General features: G+C 42.2%; 1 protein-coding gene across 1 annotated transcript in view; it reads right to left on the reverse strand.

The window, feature by feature from the left end:
• The window catches only part of marchf8 (membrane-associated ring finger (C3HC4) 8), a gene marked incomplete at its 3' end in the record, with an annotated part of 80,362 nt that overhangs the window by 3,631 nt on the left and 54,748 nt on the right, over window positions 1-21,983 (reverse strand). Inside the window, exons 3-5 of the mRNA XM_083897282.1 lie at window positions 14,695-14,774; window positions 7,305-7,485; window positions 902-1,037 (exon numbers count right to left, since the gene is read on the reverse strand). Of these exons, the coding sequence (XP_083753408.1) occupies window positions 902-1,037; window positions 7,305-7,485; window positions 14,695-14,774 (397 nt within the window). The remainder of the gene's footprint in view (window positions 1-901; window positions 1,038-7,304; window positions 7,486-14,694; window positions 14,775-21,983) is intronic.

Raw genomic sequence — 21,983 nt, forward strand, 5'->3', positions numbered from 1 at the left:
GGGCAGTAAGAGGACGCTTAAAGTTGCATAAAGTAAGCCCTCAATAGTAAATTAAATAAGTAGATGTGTGTGCATTTTGATTTAATTCATTAAGACAGGGTTTCCGCACTTTGGCTAGCATGGCTGTGATATGTATTGTGGCCTCTAGGGGGCAGTAAGAGGGCGCTTTAAATGCCAGAGGAAGCCCTCGATAGAAAATTAAATAAGTAGATCTTTGTGTGTTTTGACTTAATTCATTAAGCATGTTCTGGATGTTTCCCCCTGCTCTAAAACACCTGATTCAAACGTTTAGCTCATCAGTAAACACTGCAGACGCCTGATAACGACTCATTCATTTGAATCCGGTGTGTTCGAGCGAGGGGGAAACTTCTAAAACCCTGCATTAAGCTGTTGTGTTCAGGGTTTTCAACACATGCACACAATCATAAAGGGGGGACATTTTAATCCTTTCTTTTAATGCTAATTAATCAAGAAACCGTTCACCTGAGTTCACTCCACCTGCAGCAAACCTGAATAACCCCCCGTGTTCAAAAAACAAAAACAAAGAATCAATCGACTTGTTTTGTAATTATAGCTTGTAATAACGGTGGGATCTGAGAAAAGATAAAAGTAAAGGAGTTATCTTTTAATCTCTTTCCTTCCTCTCTTTTATCTAACCTTCACTCTCTGTAAAAGTGAAATGAACAAAAACAGACAAAAACGTCTTCTACGCGCTTGTTTGCTCTCAGCTGCGACTTTGAGGTCGAGTGAATCATCAGGAGTCGTCAATATTTGTCATGAAACCCTGTGTAAGAATGACGGTGGATTAAGGATAACGGATTATAATCACACTGAACGCCAGACATTGTCCCCACCTCACCACCGCGTTAATTCCTTTGTGTGTGTGTGTGTTTGCGCTGACCTTGTCTGATCTCGTCTGCCGTTCTGTCGATGAGGACGTAGAGCGACCACACCACGCAGGTGATGGCGATGACGTGGAAGGTGACCGAGCACATGATCTTTCGCCGCTCGCTCGCCGTCATCTGTAGTTTCTCCCACTGAAGCGGGGGGGGGGCGACGACACATGAGGGGGACATTTGAGGAGGTTACACAGGGACAAATTCACAAGAATACAAGATTTACAAGGGTTCGTCTATTGTGACTACGTTATGATGTGAGGTAAGTTAGCATAGGATTTAGCAGCAAAGTTATCTATCATGCAATAGATTCTCTCCTAAATCCACAACAAACTAGAAAAGCACTCGGAGAGCGCAGCCCTCCGCCAAGGCAGCATAGCCCCCACAAAATAGCAATAAAAATAGGTATAGCGTAAGTTTGGGGTCACGCCCAAACTACGGATCACGCCCAAAATTTCATCCAAACAGACAGACAGAAAAACAGACAAAACATATACCTCCTGGCGGAGGTCAATAAAATAGTACAGATCGTACTATTGTTTACGATATGCACGCATTACATTTTTTTTAATGCTGGGCACGTTAACGCACATTAACGCATGACACGTTTCCTTGACGACTGGCCGGAAAAAGACACGCCTGACGTCAGGTTAACGTGCCGCGGCACCGGAGTCCAGGCGCCGTCTACCAGTTAGCTCCGTTAGCTGTGTCGTCATCATTTTTTAAAAAACTATTTTTACTGCATATTTCAGCCATATAATAATCTATTTGAGAGCGCGAGAGGGAGATAAATGGAAGATAAAACCAGTACCGGGAACGTAAACAGCGGTTAGCGGCGTTAGCGGCGTCAACGTTAGCGCATGACACATTTCCATGACGACTGACAGGAAAAAGACGCACATGATGTCATAAAATGAGTCTGTAAAGTAACAGACAGGCACCGTTTACCAGTTAGCTACGTTAGCTGTGATAGCTCCTTTAGCGCGCCTACAGTCGAACTGGAGCGGTCGGTTTATTAAACATAAAGAGCAGCGCAACAAATAACCAGCGTACCTGTGTACTGCGTATGTGTGCCTCTGTTTTTAAAGATTAGCGTTACTTTACAGACTCATTTTAACAATCGGGAGTCACGTAAACATGGCATCACGTGCGTCTTTTTCCAGTCAGTCGTCATGGAAACGCGTCATGCGCTAGCATTGGCGTTAACATGCCCAGCACTACATTTTTTGACATAGTACAACAATTTTGGTCAACTTTGGACAACTTGGTCTGAAAAGAACAAGAAGCAAATATGAAATAAAGTCGGACAACCGAGCCCAACTCATCCTAGATTCCTTTGCACGCTCACACCAGAACGACCTCAACAGTGGGATTTGGAAGCGATTAAAAGCCTTTTGTGCAACTAATGAAGTTGAGTTGTGTCCTGATATCTCCTGGTCCACAGTGATTGATAGAACCTTTAATTAAAAGTATATGAAATTAAATGATGAATCAAAATCCCCGTCGACTCGGTAGGTTCTACTTATGAAAATGTGTCAAATATAAAGCTACTATATGCAAGATAGACGGGAGAAGGTTTCTTTAAAAAGGTGCAGTTTGAGAGAAGGAAGGAATAACATTTGAATTATTTGATGTCTGTGGTGAATATGGCTGAAAACACTCTGAAAACACCCTGAAAACACCATGAAAGGTGTCAGAAGTGGATTCTACAAACCAAGCCTCCCATCTGTCATCATGGGAAACGTGCGGTCTCTTCAGAACAAATTCGAGGAGCTTGCGGCGCTAACGAAGCTACAGCGGGAGTACCGTGAGTGCAGCCTCATTCATTTCACGGAGACTTGGCTGACCGATCTCATCCCGGACTCACTGGCGCAACTTGAGGGGTTTCAACTCGTGCGAGCGGACAGGAATACAAGGGAGAGTGGTAAGAAGAAGGGCGGGGGACTGGCGATGTTTGTGAACAATAAGTGGTGCCACCCGGGACACATTCACGTGAAGGAGCAGCGGTGTACTAGGGACATTGAGCTGCTAGCAGTTAGCATTCGACCATACTATCTTCCGAGGGAGTTCTCACACGTCATTGCTCTGACGGTGTACATCCCTCCCTCTGCGAATGCTGCTGCTGCCTGCGAGCTTCTCCACAGTGTTGTGTCCCAACTACAGACAGCACATCCCCAAGCCTTTTTCATCATCACTGGGGATTTTAATCATGTTTCCCTATCTGCCACTCTCCCTAACTTTCATCAATACGTGGACTGTCCCACCAGAGAAAATAAAACCCTGGACCTGCTGTATGCAAACACAGCGGGTGCCTACACCTCCTCCCCCCTCCCCCCGCTGGGTCGCTCAGATCACAACCTCGTCCACCTACACCCTGTCTACACCCCCATGGTGAAACAACACCCCCCCACCAAAAGGAGTGTGAAGCTGTGGTCTGAGGAGACAAGTGAAGCACTCAGGGACTGTTTTCACACCACAGACTGGAATGTGCTCTGTGAGCCACACGGACAGGACATAAACAGTGTCACTGACTGCATCACGGAGTACATAAACTTCTGTGTGGAGACCACCGTGCCTACCAAAATGGTGCGGTGCTTTTCAAACAACAAGCCCTGGGTAACTTCTGAGATGAGAGCTCTGCTGCTGGAGAAGAGGAGAGCTTTTAGATCTGGAGACCGTGAGGAGCTGAGGAGAGTGCAGAGGGACCTGAAGAGGAAGATCAGGGAGTGCAAGGCAACTTATAGGAGGAAGATGGAGAACCACCTGGAACATAACAACGCCAGGGAGGTCTGGAGGGGACTCAAAACCATGTCAGGACAGGGCAAAGTAAGGACGAGGGACCCTGCTCCTGGTGACAGAGACTGGGCCAACAACCTTAATGTCTTTTTCAACAGGTTTGACACCAGTCTCATCCCTCCCCCCTCCAGCCTGTCTACTTCCAGCTCCCCTTTTCTTCCTGTCCCCCTCCCCTCTCTACCACCATTAACACCTCTCAGGCTCACACCCCCCACCCCTCCCACACCTCAACCACCACCTCAAGGACCCTCACCACCACCTCCCCCACCTCTGCTGCCCTCCTCTCCTCCCTTCACGACCACAGTGGATCAGGTGAGAGCACAGCTGAGAAAGACAAAAGCCAGGAAAGCTACGGGTCCTGATGGCATCAGCCCCAGACTCCTCAGGGACTGTGCAGACCAGCTCTGCCAGGTGGTTTGTTATATCTTCAACCTGAGTCTGAGCTTGGAGAGAGTACCCACCCTGTGGAAGACTTCTTGTGTGGTCCCTGTCCCCAAGACATCATGCCCCAAGGAACCCAACCACTTCAGACCCGTGGCCCTAACATCACATCTCATGAAGACACTGGAGAGGATAATCCTCAAACACCTCCGCCCCCTGGTGAGCCCAAACATGGACCCTCTGCAGTTCGCGTACCAGCCTGGCATCGGGGTGGATGATGCCATCATCTACCTGCTGCAGAGGTCCCTGTCTCATCTAGAGGGCACTGGAAACAGCGTGAGGATGACCTTTTTTGACTTCTCCAGTGCCTTTAACACCATACAACCATCGCTGCTTAGGGTGAAGCTGGAGAGAGCAGGTGTCAGCGACCGGCTGGCTGCATGGACCACCAACTACCTCACAGACAGACCCCAGTTTGTGAGGCTGCAGGACTGTGTGTCAGACACGTTAGTCTGCAGCACGGGAGCCCCCCAAGGCACTGTGCTCTCACCCTTCCTCTTCACCCTATATACATCGGACTTCAGGTATTCCACAGACAGCTGCCATCTCCAAAAGTTCTCTGATGACACTGCCATTGTGGGGTGTGTGTCAGGAGATGGCGACCAGGAATACAGGAGGACTATCATGGACTTTGTCAGCTGGTGTGAGAAGAATCACCTTCTTGTCAACGCCAGCAAGACGAGAGAAATGGTGGTAACCTTCAGTAAAAAGAAGCAAATCACTGCACCGGTGAACATCCAGGGACTGGACATCGAGAGGGTGACAACATACAAGTACCTGGGTGTTCACCTAAATAATAAACTGGACTGGACTGACAACACTGACTCGCTCTACAAGAAGGGTCAGAGTCGCCTTTATCTTTTGCGGAGACTGCACTCTTTTGGGGTGAGCAGGACACTGCTGAGGACTTTCTACGACACTGTGGTTGCGTCAGTGGTCCTGTTTGCTGTGGTGTGCTGGGGAGGGGGCTGTTCTGTGCGGGACAAAAACAGACTAGATCGGATAATTAAAAAAGCCGGCTCGGTCTGTGGCTGTCCCCTGGACTCCATCGAGGTCATCCAAGAGAGGAGGGTACTGGCCAAACTATCGGCCATCATGGACAACACCTCTCACCCACTGCACGAGACTGTTGGGGCCTTGAGAAGCTCCTTCAGTCAGAGACTGATGCACCCTAAGTGCAGGACGGAGCGGCTCCGCAGGTCGTTCATCCCTACTGCTGTCCGTCTGTACAACAGTGTGCAAACCAAATAACTATGTTTGTGTCACTGCTGTATTAGTCTGTTATTGTTTACAGTTTTTGTTCCTCGTTTTTAGCTGGTCTGTTATGTTATTGTTTACAGTTTTTTGTTTTTCGTTTTTTAACTGGTCTGTTAAGCTATTGTTTACAGTTTTGTTGTTTTTGTTTTGAACTGGTCTGTTAAGTTATTGTTACAGTTTTTGTTTTTTTGTTGTTTAACTGGTCTGTTAAGTTTATTGTTTACAGTTCAGTTTCTTGTTTTAACTGGTCTGTTAAGTTATTGTTTACAGTTTTTGTTTTTTTACTGGTCTGTTAAGTTATTGTTTACAGTTTTTGTTCCTTGTCTTTAGCTGGTCTGTTTAGTTATTGTTTACAGTTGTTGTCCTGTTTGTCTTGTCTGCCTAGATTTGTCTTATTTTTACCTGAACCAAATACGCACCTTATTTACATTCACTCTTATCTTATTTCTTTCTTTGTACAGTTTTTATAACATTGTGTAATTGTTAATCTGTATACGGAGCTGCTGAAACCCTGTTCTCTCCCCACTGTGGGATAAATAAAGCTATCTTATCTTATCTTATCTTACAATTAAAGGTTTAGTAGGACTTGAATCAGTGCCATTTTGTTTCTCTTTTTATCCTTTTATCTCATATTCTTTGTAAGCACTTTAAATCAATTAATATTCCTTTTATTTATACTGTTTATGTCTGTATTTCAATTTGTCTGTAAAAGCACTTTGTAAACTGCTGTTTTTCAAGGTGCTATACAATTAAAGTTATTATTATCATTATTATTTATCATATTTATTATACACACAGATGGTAAAAAACAAATAGATAAATAAACCGTAAGTTACCAAAGAAGTGCAGAAAGAAACTTAAGATAGCTCTGTTTCTCTGTGTGTGTGTGTGTGTGTGTGTGTGTGTGTGTGTGTGTGTGTGTGTGTGTGTGTGTGTGTGTGTGTGTGTGTGTGTGTGTGTGTGTGTGTGTGTGTGCGTGCGTGCGTGCGTGCGTGCGTGTGCGTGACTGAGGAAAGAAAGTAGGTCAAATTGGGTTCACAATGTTGTGGTTATTATTCAGAGGTCCACAGGGGGGCGACAGAGGTCAACACTATCCATCTTCTAACCGCTTTATCCTCCACATGAGGGTCGAGTGGGTACAAACCCTGGACTCTACGTTCAGTTTAGAGCAAGGGCCTCAAACCCGCGGCTCGTGGGCCAAATCCAGCCTCCCAGTCGATGTTCTGTGGCATTGTCATCCTAAATATAATGTGTAATTGCAACATCCTGATTGGTTATGAAGATATAATTTAAATTTGTCATTACTAAACACTTAATTTTACCGAACTGTTGGAATTTGTCACTTGTTTTTAGGTCTTCTGTTTCTATATTTTATTTATCTCCGATGTACAGCACTCTGTTTCAGCTGATGATGATGTTTTTAAAGCACTTTATAAATAAAGCTGGACTGGGTGATCCCTGGCCCCCTGCTGACCAGCCTAGAAGTTCACTGGCCCCCAGCTTATTTTGACTTTGAGGCCCCGGATTTAGAGCGTGTGTCAAACTCAAGGCCCGGGGGCCCGATGTGGCCCGCCACCTCATTTTAAGTGGCCCCGCGAGTGATTAAAAATCTTTAAAAATCTGTGTTAAAATAGGTCTATGCTGCTTTAAGGCGTGCATCGACCATAAACCACATTTCCCACAATGCACGGCGATTGCATTACCCGCAAAGTGACGGCATCCTGTCGCTAGATCGCAGTGTATCATTGTATATGCATCACGCGACGAGTGAAATTGAGATGGGGATCGCAGCAGAATGTGTTCACAAAAGCCCGAACAAAAACGGGCAGAACATGCAAAACCGTGCAGAAAGGTGCTTGTTCTGACCCGGTCGTGAACCCCGGGGTCTTCTCGTCACGCAGAGTTTGGCCTCACCTTGCGCAGCGGCTTGAGTTTGGTCTCCATGATGAACTCGTACTTGCAGAGCTCGCAGCAGCGAGTGTCGGAGCTCTTGATCCACTGCTGCAGACAGGCCTGGTGGACGAAGCGCAGGCTGCCCGTGCAGTGACACGGCGTGATCAAGGGACTCTCCTCGTCGCCTTCACAGTGACAGATCCTGCGCAAAGAAATGCAAAGAAATACAGTCAACGCTTTTACGCTGGAGGCCAGAAGGCTTTTCACGGAAAATAATGAAAGTTGGCAAAGAAAAAGTGACAAATATTCCCAAAAAACCTGGCTCATTCTCTCACTCACTCACACACACGGAGGAGCACAGCAGGTGTGAAATATGCAAAGATTTTTTTTTTTTTGCCAAACATAAAAGTACATTAAACCACGTCCCACATGAATAAACCTAATAAAGAGCAGACTAAATCTCATTCGCAGTACTTCATTTGCAAATCAAAATGACATTTCCCCCAGAACGATCCGCGGCGTTCTTCTGGCAGCAAATCTAATCTCAGATATCCTGCAGATGTGACAGCGGCGGGGATTCGTTCCAGCGCAGGAGACGAACAAATACACGTTTGCTATGCTGTGATTGTAACTACGGTAGTTTAGTGTAGTGAGGAACCCTGTGTTTTAGTTTGTAGACGCAGATCCCTGCATCAAAACAACACTAATGACGATATAACAACAACTACACAGGAGTTTAAACCCCTGTCAAGGCTGCTCAGTCAATGCAGCGCCCTGGGCTTTAGTTCACGTCACAGAAAAAGTATTGAAAATATGTCCTTTGATATAGTTTTTTGGAGATAAAACACAAACAGAAAATAACATGAACTCCTAACCTTTCTTAGCAGCAGTAAAATCTGTCTGGTGCTTCAATCGTTATTAATAAATGTGTCCATTTTGACCATTGATTCATCGTTCTGAATAATTAAAACATATTTTTATTTTCTGACATGAGAATATTTTCTGGTTTATTATTTTCAGCTTTACTCCATATAACAAAGAATTAATCAAAGCAGAATAGCATTTCAAGGTTTGGGAAACATTTTTTTTCTACTTTTTCCAACATTTTATGGACAAAACAAGTAATAAAATAATGTTTTTTTCAATATTTCAGCTGAAAAAGTACTAAAAAATACTGCTCTTTTAGTTTAATTAAAAGATCGCTCCAAAAACCGCATCTTTTTCCGGTCAGTCGTCATGGAAACGCGTCATGCGTTAATGTGCGTTAACGTTGACGCAGCTAACGCCGTTAACGCGACAACGTGCCCAGCAGGAACATAAATGCAGATCATTACCAACTCTTCTTCTTCTGATTTTATTTGGTAGTAACGAGTAACAAATGCTGGAGGAAATGCAGTGGAGTAAAAGTTGCTATAAATATAAATAATAATAAAGCACAGATATGTGAATTTTATACTGAAGGAGCAAGAAGACAACGATATCAGGCTCTGATGTCGGATAAAGTGCAGATTATCTCCCTGCAGAGGATTCACAGTTTAAAAGCAACATGACATTTTATAAAATGACTCTTTAAATGAAACAGTGTGTGTTTTCTTTGCATTTTATAATCACACAAGTTAAGATGTGTTAAAACTCCTGATTTCCCCAGAGTGAGCTGCAGAAAGCAGCGACACTTTACTCTCTCTGTGGGAAGAAGAAGAAGAAAACAGGAGGTGGAGGTAGAGAGAGAGAGAGAGAGAGAGAGAGAGAGAGAGAGAGAGAGAGAGAGAGAGAGAGAGAGAGAGAGAGAGAGAGAGAGCAGCTATTTTAAATGGGATTGTCTTTATCCTGATTTGAGAGGTGAACACATGAACACTCACATGTCAGAACGCCAGTGAAGCAACATCTATTTCCAGACACATCACTGATCTGGACCAGATTAAAAAGGAGAGAGTCAACGACACTGTGAGCGAGGTTTGAATATTTCCACACGCTTTTCTCAGACTCGCTAACCAGCGAGGAGGTGAAGTTACAATCCAGGGATTAAAAGATGGATGCAGCGCAATTAACTGATCTTAAAGAGTTGCTTTGTTTGTCTTTGATGAACCACAGATTCTCATCCCACGCACACTCGACTATTTCCTCTTTAAAGGTGCATTATGTCATACATTTAAAGCAACTGACCATAAAATCCTCCTAATATGTCACAGAGACTCAGGAATAATGTTCATATAACAAACTGAACTCACCAACAACAACAGTACAGACAAAATATTTGCATTAAAAACATATTTTTGCAGACTGCAAATCATGTTTGTGTTTTGAAATCATGTTTAAGGTCAGAATTTTGAGTTTAAAGCCAGAATTCTGAGAATACAGTCAAAATTCTGAGTTTTGAAGTCAGAATTCTGAGATTAAAGTCAGGATTCTGAGAATAAAGTAAAAATTCTGAATTTTAAAGTCAGGATTCTGAGTTTAAAGTCAAAACTCTTGAGTTATAAAGTCAGAAATTCTGGGTTTTAAAGTCAAAATTCTGAGTTTAAAAGTCAGACTTCTGAGTTTAAAGATAGAATTCTGAGAATAAAGTCAAAAGTCTGAGTTTAAAGTCAGAACTCAAATATTTTTTCCTGTGTGGCCCTAATCCTCTTCCGTAGATTTCTGCTTGTGTTTTAACTGCGTACAATTATGTGAAATATGAAGTATGTGCTGCTGCTTATTGTCCAGAAAGAGGTTCTTAATCTCAATGGGATTTTCCCTGGTTAAATAAAAAAACTCAAAGCTAAAATTCTATTGGTAGGTTAAATAGAATTGGATTTTCATAAAATTAGAAGGAACGATCTGACACGATTCCCTTTGAAAGTTTAGCTCTTTATCTAATCTGCATCTGAGGATTTCCATGATCTTGTCATCGTCACCTTGTTTTAAAATAAAATTGAGCACGACACTAAAACACAGAGAGCAGAGCAGACACTAAACTAACTGTCATCCACCTCAGCGACGTGACATCTATTTAAATGCTTTCCCTCTCTGATCTGCAGGTAAACTTGTTTGTGCAGGTGTTAAAAAAAATCCTACGATTTGGAAACATCTCACTGAAAAAGTCTTTGAATGTTTGATGAGAGACGCCGTGTTTGCTTCTTATCAGACGTCTAATCAAACCAACCATGGGATCCCTGATATAAAAAGAGCAGGCAAATAATTAACATGGAGTCTGTGGTGAAAAAACAACAACATCACGAGGTCAAATCCTGCAGCGAGCTCACGTTTTCAGCCACCTGTGTGTGTGTGTGTGTGTGTGTGTGTGTTCACAGTCTTTATCTAAAGCCAATAATCTCCGTGCTGATCTCTGCCTCCTCACCTCGCCAAATTCTAAGCTCACGTTCTTCCCACAGCTGACGAACAAGACGCCTCATAATCTGGAGCAGGCGTCATTTCACTGACATTTCTTTGTGTTTTAGACTTCACTATCATCAATCCAGTGACCCGAGTACTGACACACGCATACTGTAAGCAACAGAGGGCGCAGTGTGATCTATGACAGGGTTCAAAGTTCTTTTTTTTTATGCAGATTTACCGCCTACAGGCACTGACCTGGTCTATAATCAAGTGTTACTCACAGTCTGTGCTGCTGCTAACGCTGCTGCTCCACTTCCAGGCCAAAAAACAACACACTCCACACACACAGTTTATCAATAACTGTTCAATGTTCTACCCTGACCTCTGCTCCTCCTCCTCCACTCTCTCAATGCTGCCATTGTATTATTATTAGTGCCGTTACAGCAACGTTTTAATGTGCAATTTCAAGAAAAAAATGTTATCTTGAAATTGCATTTTCTGAGTAACTGTGCTTACATTAGTCAGAGTGTTTCCAATACTTTGAAATATCAAAACATCGTTTTGGGTGCAATTTAAATAGATAAGATTAGATTTAATAGCATTACAGCAGTTTTCAGACACTTAACCACTCCACTAAATATCATGAATAGAAAAATATGAGTGTGAAATGCGGCGGCTTTTTTCATTACTATGTGGGACAACTAAATATGTGCAATATAGAGTGTTTTATATCCTTTTTTCCCAGCAAAATAGGCTATATATATATATATATATGATGTTCATTTGTACCAACTATATAAACACACCTGGGCAAAAAAGTGCTTTAAAATGTTGAAAATTGGATTTGAATTTGTAAAATTTGGAATTATGAACAAAAAAAAAGGAAAAAATTGCCTATTTTGTGACTTCTGCACAATTATTGCTACTTTAAATCACTACTAAAAATATATATAAAAATATATATATAAAATGAATCATAACTTTGACTTAACAACACATCACACATATTTAAAGCCTGAATATGTGACTTATAATAGTTTTAAAGAGTTTTAAAGTCAGAAATTTCAAATCAAAATCCCCCCCCCCCCCCAGGATGTCCATATAAGGAGTTGTGTATCATTCCCACGGCAAATTACCATGAGTGCAAGGGGGTAAATATATAATATTTTATATACTGAGAAAACAGACTTATTATGTTATACCAGGATATTAAAAAGATTACACTAAAGTCAAACCAACGACGAAGTGCAAATGAACATATTATTATTATGTTCACAGTAAAACACTCTAAATAATTCAAACCAGTTCTGTTTTGCTTAATAAAAATGTCGTCAGTATGAAGTGGTCCTGCAGATATTTCACAATAAAAGCCTCACTGAAGACCAATAAATGGAAATGGGGAACAGAAAGTCTAGAGTGCTTTCACTTAGCGTTTACTTAGTACTTAGGTTTCTAATCATGCTCTTCATGAGGGAGAGGGGAGTCGGTCAGTCTGTGTCACACTTTTTTAAAAAATATGATCAAAGCAACTTCGGGAAAACAACCCGAGAGGATCGGTCACATCATCAGGAAGTCAACAGAAGCTCATGATCCCCAAAGTGTTTGCTGTCATTAGTTTTATGTCGAGTTTTCACAAGTTTCTACCGCAAAAAAAACAACAACCCCTGCTGCTCATTGTGCAGTTTGCTCGCCGTCGCCCCCTGCTGTTGCTGTCACACACAAACGCTGCCTCACACGGGTCTGAGGGTTTCACTCGACACACGGCATACAAATGACGTTACATCGTGTCTGTGCAGAGACTTTAAACGCCTCATTTATCCAAACAACAACAACAACAGGTTATTTACAGTGTCTGAGCTCAGGGGCACAGAGGGAAAACATATAGACAACAACAGTGAAAGGAAGTGAAATGAGGTTTCTGCTCTAGTGTTTAGTGGCTCATGGTGTGCAAACGTCTACAGGGTCAGGTTCCTCTGATTAGCCGGGGCTTCTGCAGGAGATGTTTGCTAGCTAGGGTATTTATTTACACTACTAGAGACTAGGACGTCTCCTCTACGGCACACTCTGGGCTCTACCATCTGGACCCGTCACCCACCTGCAGCAGTCCCCAGAGAGCGAGAACAGGGACAGCGTCCCAGTTTTCTCTGACAAAGGGGACGGGCAGCAGTCCAAGTCGCTGTCCTCGTCGATATAGCACAGCGGGGCGAGGAGGAGCGAGCGTGGGCCGACCGCCGCGACCGTGTCTGACGTGGACACTTGGCCGGACCAGTCCCTCTCCAACACGTCACCCGCACACCCCACCGCGTCCTCCGGAGGAAAGCCTGCCTCGCTTCCTTCCAGCAGGGCACTGGCAGACTCGGCGACGTGGAGGCGCGAGTCATCGCTGCCCAGCTCTGAGCACTGCAGGCTGGCCGAGGTGGACGAGCGAGAGAAGGGGAGGAGGAGACGCAGGAAATTGGGGTGGAGGTGATTGCCGGAGAGTGGAGGAGCAGGAGGAGGAGGAGGAGGAGGAGGAGGAGGAGGAGGAGGAGGGATGCCGTTACCTAACATGTATTTGTAGTCGTTGGTGAATGAGGGGATTAAGACGGGGTGAGCTGGGGTGTCTGGTTCTTCAGCAGGAGGCTCAGCGGCCTTCAGCTCCAGCTCTCCTTCAGAGCAGGTGCGGTCGATAAAGTGCAGGCCGCGGCAGAGGCTGTCCACGCGCTGACCCACGTCGTTCAGGGACACGGAGAACCGGAGCGAGCTCCCGGGTCGCTGGGCGTTCCCCGACGACGGCCAGAGCAGCGAGAGCCAGTCTCGGTGTTTGTGGGGTTTGGAGTCGGGCAGAGCGTCCGCGCAGAGCGTGCTCACCGAAACACCTGAACCTGAACCTGAACCTGAATCTTTGCTGCTAGAACTCAGCAGAACCACTGCAGTCTGACAGGCCTGACTGAGACTGTCACAGTGTTTTAGTGTGTGTGTGTGTTTGTTTATGAGAGGGGATGAGTGACAGCAGAGGGAAAGAGCAGGACAGGGTGAGGAAAACAAGAGAGAGACATGGAAAAGTAATGAAATCAAAAGGAATGTGAAGACAAACAAGACTGGAAATACCAAAGTGAGTGTGTCACTGAAGATTAAAACCAACAGACAGTTTGAACCAATGTGAACGTACACTACCGTTCAAAAGTTTGGGCTCACCTACACAATTGTTTTGTGTTTTCCATTAAAAGTCACACTTTTATTCATCAAAAGAGTTGCAAAATGAATAGAAAATATAGTCAAGACATTGACAAGATTAGAAATAGTGATTTTTTTTCACTTTGCTTTTGTCAAAGAACCAGCAAAACTGTTTTCAGCTGTGCTAACATCATCAAAACAAGGGTTTTCAAGGGTTTCCTAATCATCCAATAGCCTTGTAACACAATGTACCATAGAGCTTAGATCGGGCCCAACACATTAACATTAACATAACTGTAATTACGAGCCCGAGCCCAATTTCAACCCAACATTTTTCAATACGTGAGCCGTAAACGTACACGTACGTCCACGTCCTCCCCACAGCGGGAGCTTGTTGTACCTGCTGCCACAGTCTAATTTACAACAATAACAGAGCCGCTGAGATCCGCTTCCATGAAGGCATATGTCGCTAATGGCGATACGCTTCCTGGTTTTTTAAATGACGCGTTCACGGCTGCAGGTTTTTACACCTTCACACAATACGACGTGCTGTAACATACCACGCAAACACGACGAGGGAGAAAAAACACAAATGCATGATCAAGGGCCCGAGGATAGTGGCGGGAAATATTGCAATATCGGTGGGCCAGGTCGGGCTCGGGAAAAGAATCTAAACTTTAATGAACCATTAGAACACTGGAAATGGGCCTCTATACATCTATGTACATATATATTCCATTAAAAACCAGACGTTTGCAGCTAGAATAGTCGTTTACCACATTAACAATGTATAGAGTGTATTTATGATTCATTTAATGTTATATTCATTGAAATAAAGTTTTTTCCTTCAAAAATAAGGACATTTCTAAGTGAGCCCAAACTTTTGAACGGTCGTGTAAATGACGTTAGTGTCAGTAAAAGAGTTGTCAGAGGTCTGTACCTGCAGATGTCCTGGCTGGAGGGAGAAACCGATGTCCTCGAGAAACTGCAAGGAGCGTTGACGGAGGTCGGGCTCCCGGCCTGAGGAAGAAAAAACAGAGATATATATAGTTTAGGATAAAGACAATACAATAATCCCATATTTATGTGAAGCCCTGAGGCAAAACAAACTGGTAAGATTCTTTTTGGTACGGAGAATAATCAGCCTCTCAACATCTATATCTCATCTTCACAGGATATGCACAGGGTGATAAATATACGAAAAAAGGTGAAACAGAGAGAACGGGCAGTTAATCTGTGTGATTAAAGTAAATGTCAGCGCAAACACACCAGGAGGAGGCAGAGTTATGAAGAATGAGATGCTGAGAAAAAGCACAGGTGGAGAATTTTTAAGCCAGATGCTCAGGAAAGGCTACGACGGAGGGCTGCGACGATTACTCGAGTGATTCGAGTAACTCGATTATAGTTTGTTGTGACTGATTTTCAGCTGGCGCGATGGCGCAGACGGAGAGTGAAACGGCCCGTAAAAGGCAGAAAACGTCCAAAGTGTGGGGGCCATTTCACACAAGAAGCCAACAATGTGCACTGTAACCACTGTAAACTACAACAGGTGTAACCACAACGGCACGTCCTCAATGATTCAGCATCTGAGCCGATAGCATCCAGTAGCTAACGATGCCGGCACATGCTAATTTTGTATCCAGTATTCTAGCAATTATTCCTTGACCGATAGTAATCGGATTAAAAATATATAATAATGGGCATGTTAACGCGCTAACAGCAGTTAACGGCATCAACGTTAGCGCATGACACGTTTCCATGAAGACTTACCGGAAAAAGGCACGCATGACGCCATGTTTACGGCACTGTAAATGGCACCAGTTAGCTCCGTTAGCTCCTTTAGCACCGTTAGCGCGCCTAGAGTCGAACTGGAGCGGTCTGTTTAGCGCCACAAATAACTAGCATACCTGTGTACTGCATATGTACGCTCTGTTTAGCGTTTAGCGTTACTTTAGAGACTCATTTTAACAATCTGGAGTCACGTAAACATGACGTCAGGCACGTCTTTTTCCGGTCAGTCGTCGCAACTGCCGTTAACGTGCCCAGCGCTAAAAAAATCTAAATAAAATTGTGACAAAATTGTGACAAAAAAGTCAGACAAAATCTATACAATGATATGATATGAACAAGACGTGATGAAGTTCTCAGTGACACAAAGCGGGACATAAAGACTGAGCTCAGATCAGTGTTTGTGTTACTAACATGAGGACGTGGGAGGGGCCGGGGAAGTTTCAGAGAGAAACTAATTACCTTATTGATTTAATTCCTAACTATGGGGAAATGTATAGCTCACGGTGTGACAGCAGTCGATAGAAAAGTCAATGTTCAGCTCTGGCCTTCAGCCTCTGTCTCTAACTGGACGTGAACATCACAGCTTTATCTGTCCTGTTTGTCCCCCAGAGACAACTCTTTCTCCTCTACTTTTATACATGCTGTCATCAAGTGACGTTTTAAAGGTCCAGTGCATAACATTTAAAAGTACGTTTGTATTAGTATATAATCACTCTGTAATAAAAGTAGTTAAGTGTCCATAACTAAAGATGCAAAAGAGGAAGTTTGACGATTCTTTCCGGTACGTGAGGGTCACCATAGTTACCTTATCAAGGAATCTGCAGTGTCACTATTAGACATCACTAATTCTTTTATTTTAAGACGCAGTTCCACAAATCATTCAGTTTCTCTTCATGCTTCTCATTTTTAATGACATGGAATTCACATTCTAGACTGCTGTTAACCCTTTCACAACTAAGCCTCAAAATTTTATTTTTTTTGCTTATTTTAATCATAAAAGGACTAGAAAATTGTCCTGTAAGTGCTTTTGCCCCATTTTTCCATTTCCTTTCAATATTTGGCAGTTAATTACAATTTACTGCATGTTAAAATAATGTATTAACAATTCAAAATAAAGAAAAACACACGAACACCAGACTTTGCGTGTTAAATTTGACATTTTTGAACAGTATAAAACATATTTAAAGTAACATTAGTTTGAGTTTTAGTCTGATGCCAATTATCGCAAATAACCACACGTTAGTCTTAACGTGCAACTTCTCAGCTTTCAGAAACTGGCGCAATTACGCTAATTTGCGCAAACGTGTCGACAGCTCTGATACATAAGAGAAAGAGATCGGAACACGCTATTTTTGCAAGACTAATGGACATTTTTTACTAAAAATACACAATTGAAATACAATGAGATTCCTAAAACAAGTTACTGATATCACACAATGCATAAAAAGTGTTAAATCAAAGAACAAAAGGTGGGTCATGATTGCACTGTTGACACAGGACAGTATCTTCCTGTGTCATGAGATGAATCATTCATTACAGCAGTGATGACAGTGAACATTAACATATTGTCAGTGTATAAATAAGATGTTCCTGTGTGTGTGTTAATCATTCATGGTGGCAGACGTTGGGCAAACTAATAACCAACTCTGATCAGATACAGGAAACAGGGTGGTGGTGATAATAACAACAACATGGTTGATGGCCTAATGATTAACTTCCTAACATCTGCATCGATGTTTCACACGGGTATTAAAATGTCCTCATAACTGTGAGAGGAGGACCTTGGATGAAGTAAATGAGCGTCCGTGTTTAATGAATGACCAGAACACTGTGAGTTGTTCTATTTTAAATAGCTGCGGATGAAAAATCGTGTTGGACACGAGTCAAGAAACAACCGAGGTAGTACAACACATTTTACTCACATATAAAATCATAAAATTAATTTTAGCCTCTTCTTCCCTGACCCTCTTTTTGGAGTCCCTGCCCAAAAATGACATGCCAAACTAAATAGAGTAAATCTCTGCAGTTACAAGCTCTTTGTGGATTATCTTGGTATTAACATAAAAATAACACTTACTGCATTACAAATACTGCATTTTAAAGCAAATATCACCTTTAAAATAATGCAGTAGGAGCTTAAAAATGCATGGAGGTCATGTGACAACATGTGGACGTGAGCTGTGCAAAGTCTGATGCTGCTCAAGTGAAGCAGAGTAAAATGACAGAGGTTTGAGTAAAGAGATTCTCTCGTTTGGCACAGTTTGGCACCATCTGTGCCATTTGAGATTTCTTAGGTACCAAATTATTAAAACCCATTTAATTTTATTTACGTGTCACTATTGGTCTAAAAAGAACTTGTTTTGGGAAAAAAAAGAAAAAGGCTGTAAATCGATGCTCCCTAACAACTCTGTGTTAATTAATTATTAATAATTAGGTTCTGCATTCATTTGGACCAGGTTTTGGTCTCCATGACAAGGTTCTTAACACACACACCTGTTTTACGTCTCTCAATTTATTATAATAACTCCTTGTTGAAGCTCTCGCTCCTTGAGCACACGCACATTCCTCATCTGAGCATAAATTATCCTCAATTTCTACTTTTTTCCCCTGCTTTTCTCACATCTGCCTCAAATCTTCTTCTTTTTTTATTATTTTTTTTCCCACCTCTGCCTGAGGAGATATAAAGCTCTCATCTTTTATCCACTGGGGCCTTTCAAAGAATAACCTTCAGCATAACAGGAACAATGAATCACCGGGAATAAAAAAAGCTTCGAACACGACTGACGCAGACAGAGAAAGTTAACGCAGATAATAAACACATTCTCAAATATAATGTATATATATATTTGAATGTATTTAAACCACCAGTGGTGAAAGTGTTGATATGAATGAAGCACATCGTGTTTAGACTGTTGACGGTTCTAAACACAGAAGAATAAGACATACTGTACTACTGTAGATCTTTAAAAAACACCAACCACTTCAGGTCCTTTAAGATTATTACTCAGCTGCAACTATGTCAGAAGATAAGATAAACTTTATTTACACACTTAAGACGGACAAGTGAACAATTAAAAGCAAAAAATAGACAACACAAAACAAGCAAGGGATTAAAGAAAGGTCAAAATAGAAAGGGACTATAGTCTATGTATATTATGTACAGGAATAAAGTTATGGACATTATATACAATGAATGAATGAATGAAGGCTAGAGAAATAACTCTATCATGGTAATAAGACAGTACTTAATTAAAACTTACTTAATTAAATCCAAACTTGTGTTTTTAAGATTACGGCCCTCAACGATTGACTAAAAGAACAAAATAATCAATAACAAAACTATTTTTTTATTTTTTTTTATTCTGAAATAACGCTTTTAATGTCGCAAAGGTGTCTGACTTCCTGTCCCGCTCGTCTCCAGGCAGCAAAAATAGAACACGGGAGGAATCCCCAGAGTCAAAATGAAGATATTTTAAAAAATACAATAATTTATTTGTTATTTTAAGGTTCAGTAAAAATGTGTTCAAAGTCACTTTTTTAAGTGCAATAAATTCCAAAGAGTAATAGTTTCAATTTCGACCCAGACTTTTAAGTCCAATAAGAAGTCAAAGTAAAAGGGTTTTTATAGATTATTATAATCTCACAGGTATGAAACTTTAGAAAAAACAGGTGGGTTTAATCCTCGACTTATGACACAAAGAAAGTGCAGAGAATTCACAGATTTCTTTCTTTTTCTTTTTTAAATTGAAAACGTCAGGCTGTGATTAGGCAGCAGCAGGTTATACAGACGGCCAGACAAAAGCTAATGGAGACGCCAGTGAGTGGATATTATGTGTTGTACTTTATTATAATATTCTCCAGGAAAAAAAAGACGATGAATCATTTAGATTTATGATAAAAGTAAATCATTATCGCAGCCCTAATTAACAACAACAACAGCCTCACACTGTGACCTCACACTGTAGCTGTGACTGAGCTGCTTTGAAAAACTTCCACAGACATGATTTAACAACTTTCAGAAGCATTTTTTTTTTTTTATCATGAAAGCATTCGAGCCTGGAGATTCAGATTCAGATTCAACAGAAAAAACATGACAAAAAAATATGGTGGACTCCAATAAATGATCTTTCTTCAGAGGCGATTCTAGAGTCTGTAGGGGCCCTAAGCAAAAATGACCAGGGGGCCTTCCTTCCAAACAGTGTTCATCACCATTATGTTTTTTTTTTTTGTTTTTTTTAAATGAATGGAAAAACCTTGTAATTAAAAAGTATGTGAAACTATAAATGTAAAGAACAATAAAATACTGTAAATGGCTTTAAAAAAAAAACTATATAAACTTAGTCAAAAATGCAGTACACTGTAAAGAACCCACATTATAAAACAATATAAATATACAGAACAATAAAATACTGTAAATAACATATATAAACTGAGTAAAAAAGATATGCATTACACTGTAAATAATCCTCTTCATTTTCCAACTTGCAGAACGATAACTTCACACAGGTTAAAGTGAGGTGGGGCCCCTTTAGGGGAGGTTTCCTACTGAGATGTCATTGCAAATTGCCCATTGTTGTTTAAGGGGGACGGGGAGGCGGCTGGTCACTGCACATTTCAGTAAAAACAGCCCTCAGGCTCCGTGTGACGGGGGGCCCCCTATCGGCTCGGGGCCCCAAGCAGTTGCCTGCCTTGCCTGTTCACAAGCTGCGCCTCTGTCTTTCTTTACAGCAGTGGTTTGAGCTTTAATAAACTGGTCAGCCGAATGGAAAAGAGCAGTAAAAGTGGGGACTCTTGACAAACATGAAGCACCGCGGACCTCAAACGTGGATTTTCAGAGCAGCACACGTTCGGCCGACTGAGAAACTGAAGCCCGACCGAGCGCCGGGGTCATTGATTCACGTCTTTATTATGACGTCGGTTCATACTTTAAAAAACACTGTCGGACACAACAGTGTAAGGAGAGCAGAGCTCCCTGCTCCTCCTGAGCTGAAGAGAAAGAAGGAAATAAAATGCTAGAGTGAAACCTCGTGACCTCGCCAGAGTGGAAACTCCACTCGGTGCCAAATCAATCCTCAGCCCACACTCACTCACACACAAAACCTTACACAACTTCTTTTTCAAGCGTTTTCCATTCATTATTCTTTCATTTAACAACAACAACAACAACAACTGTACGTCCTCGAGCATTCGCCGTCTTAAAAAAAACCAGTGAACACAAACAAGCTGTTTGGATTTGGGTAAACATGTTTCTATTTAAGAACGTGCATCATCTTAACAACAGCAACAGCAGCTACGTGATAGTTCAGTATCATCTTTAGAAGACAATACACCTCCTCTGGTTAAAAGGTGCAAGTGTTATTATTCAGATCTACGTCTGGTGCACGTCTAATGACGGGTAATCCAGTAGAAGTGAATCTCTCCGGCTGTGGATAAGAGAGAGTGTTCTCTGAGTCAAATGAAGAAGAAGACAAACAACAAATCAGAGAGCGTCTACAAACAGTCCTAAGTGTCCTGTCAGGTTAGAGACGTAAGATGATGTCGCAGTGGAAATGTAGAGAAGGTTCCTCTGAGGCGAGAACTCCTCTGAACTGGTCAACAGTCGTTGAAGAGCGCATGGATTTTTATTTAGTTTGAATTTGCCTCACGTCATGTGAAAAGTAAAAGTCATGTATGTTTCAGCGTTACTTTACAGTCACCAAAAAAAGAGCCATACATTCTTAGAAATAAGTGTTCTTCTACCAGGGCTGAGGTTCTACCTGGAACCATTTGCTTCTGAAAAACCCTTTCCTGAAGAAAAGGGTTTTTCAAGGGTTCTTGGTAACACTAATGGTTCCAGTAAGAACAATTTTGATCCAGAGAACCCTTTAAAACCCCTTTCCTGAATAAAGGGTTTTAAAAGAGTTCTTGGTGGAACCCTCCAAAAGAGTTCTCCTATGAGGACAAGTCGAAGAGCCTTATATGGTTCTACTTAGCACTTTTATTTCGTAAGAGTGTACGAATAACCCAGAGAAAACAATCTAGATATCCAACAAATCCATTATTTCTGCAAGTAAAACTGTTAAACTGTCTAAAGGCGCTTTCACACCAACAGCAGTTGGTGCGCACCAAACGATCCATTCGAACCAAAAACTCTACTTTGTTTCTTTTTCGTTGGTGTGAAAGCATCAATCGCACTCGGGTCCGCACCAAATCAAGCAGACCGATAAAAAGAGGTGGTCTCGGTCCGCTTGACTCCGCACCAAATGTCAGACTCTGGTGCGGTCCCTCTGGTGAGAACGCCAACTCGGGTCCAAACCATATTCTGCAGTAAATGCCATGGACATAGCCTACCTTGTAGGTCTTTGGAGCAATCTTCGTCTCATAGTTAGCACGACCACATTCATGAAAATAGCGCGTCTCCTCTGCCTGAAATGACGCACTATACGTCTTCGCCGAGTC

Source organism: Microchirus variegatus, assembly GCF_963457635.1.
Source record: "Microchirus variegatus genome assembly, chromosome: 11".
Classification (NCBI taxonomy): Eukaryota; Metazoa; Chordata; class Actinopteri; order Pleuronectiformes; family Soleidae; genus Microchirus; species Microchirus variegatus.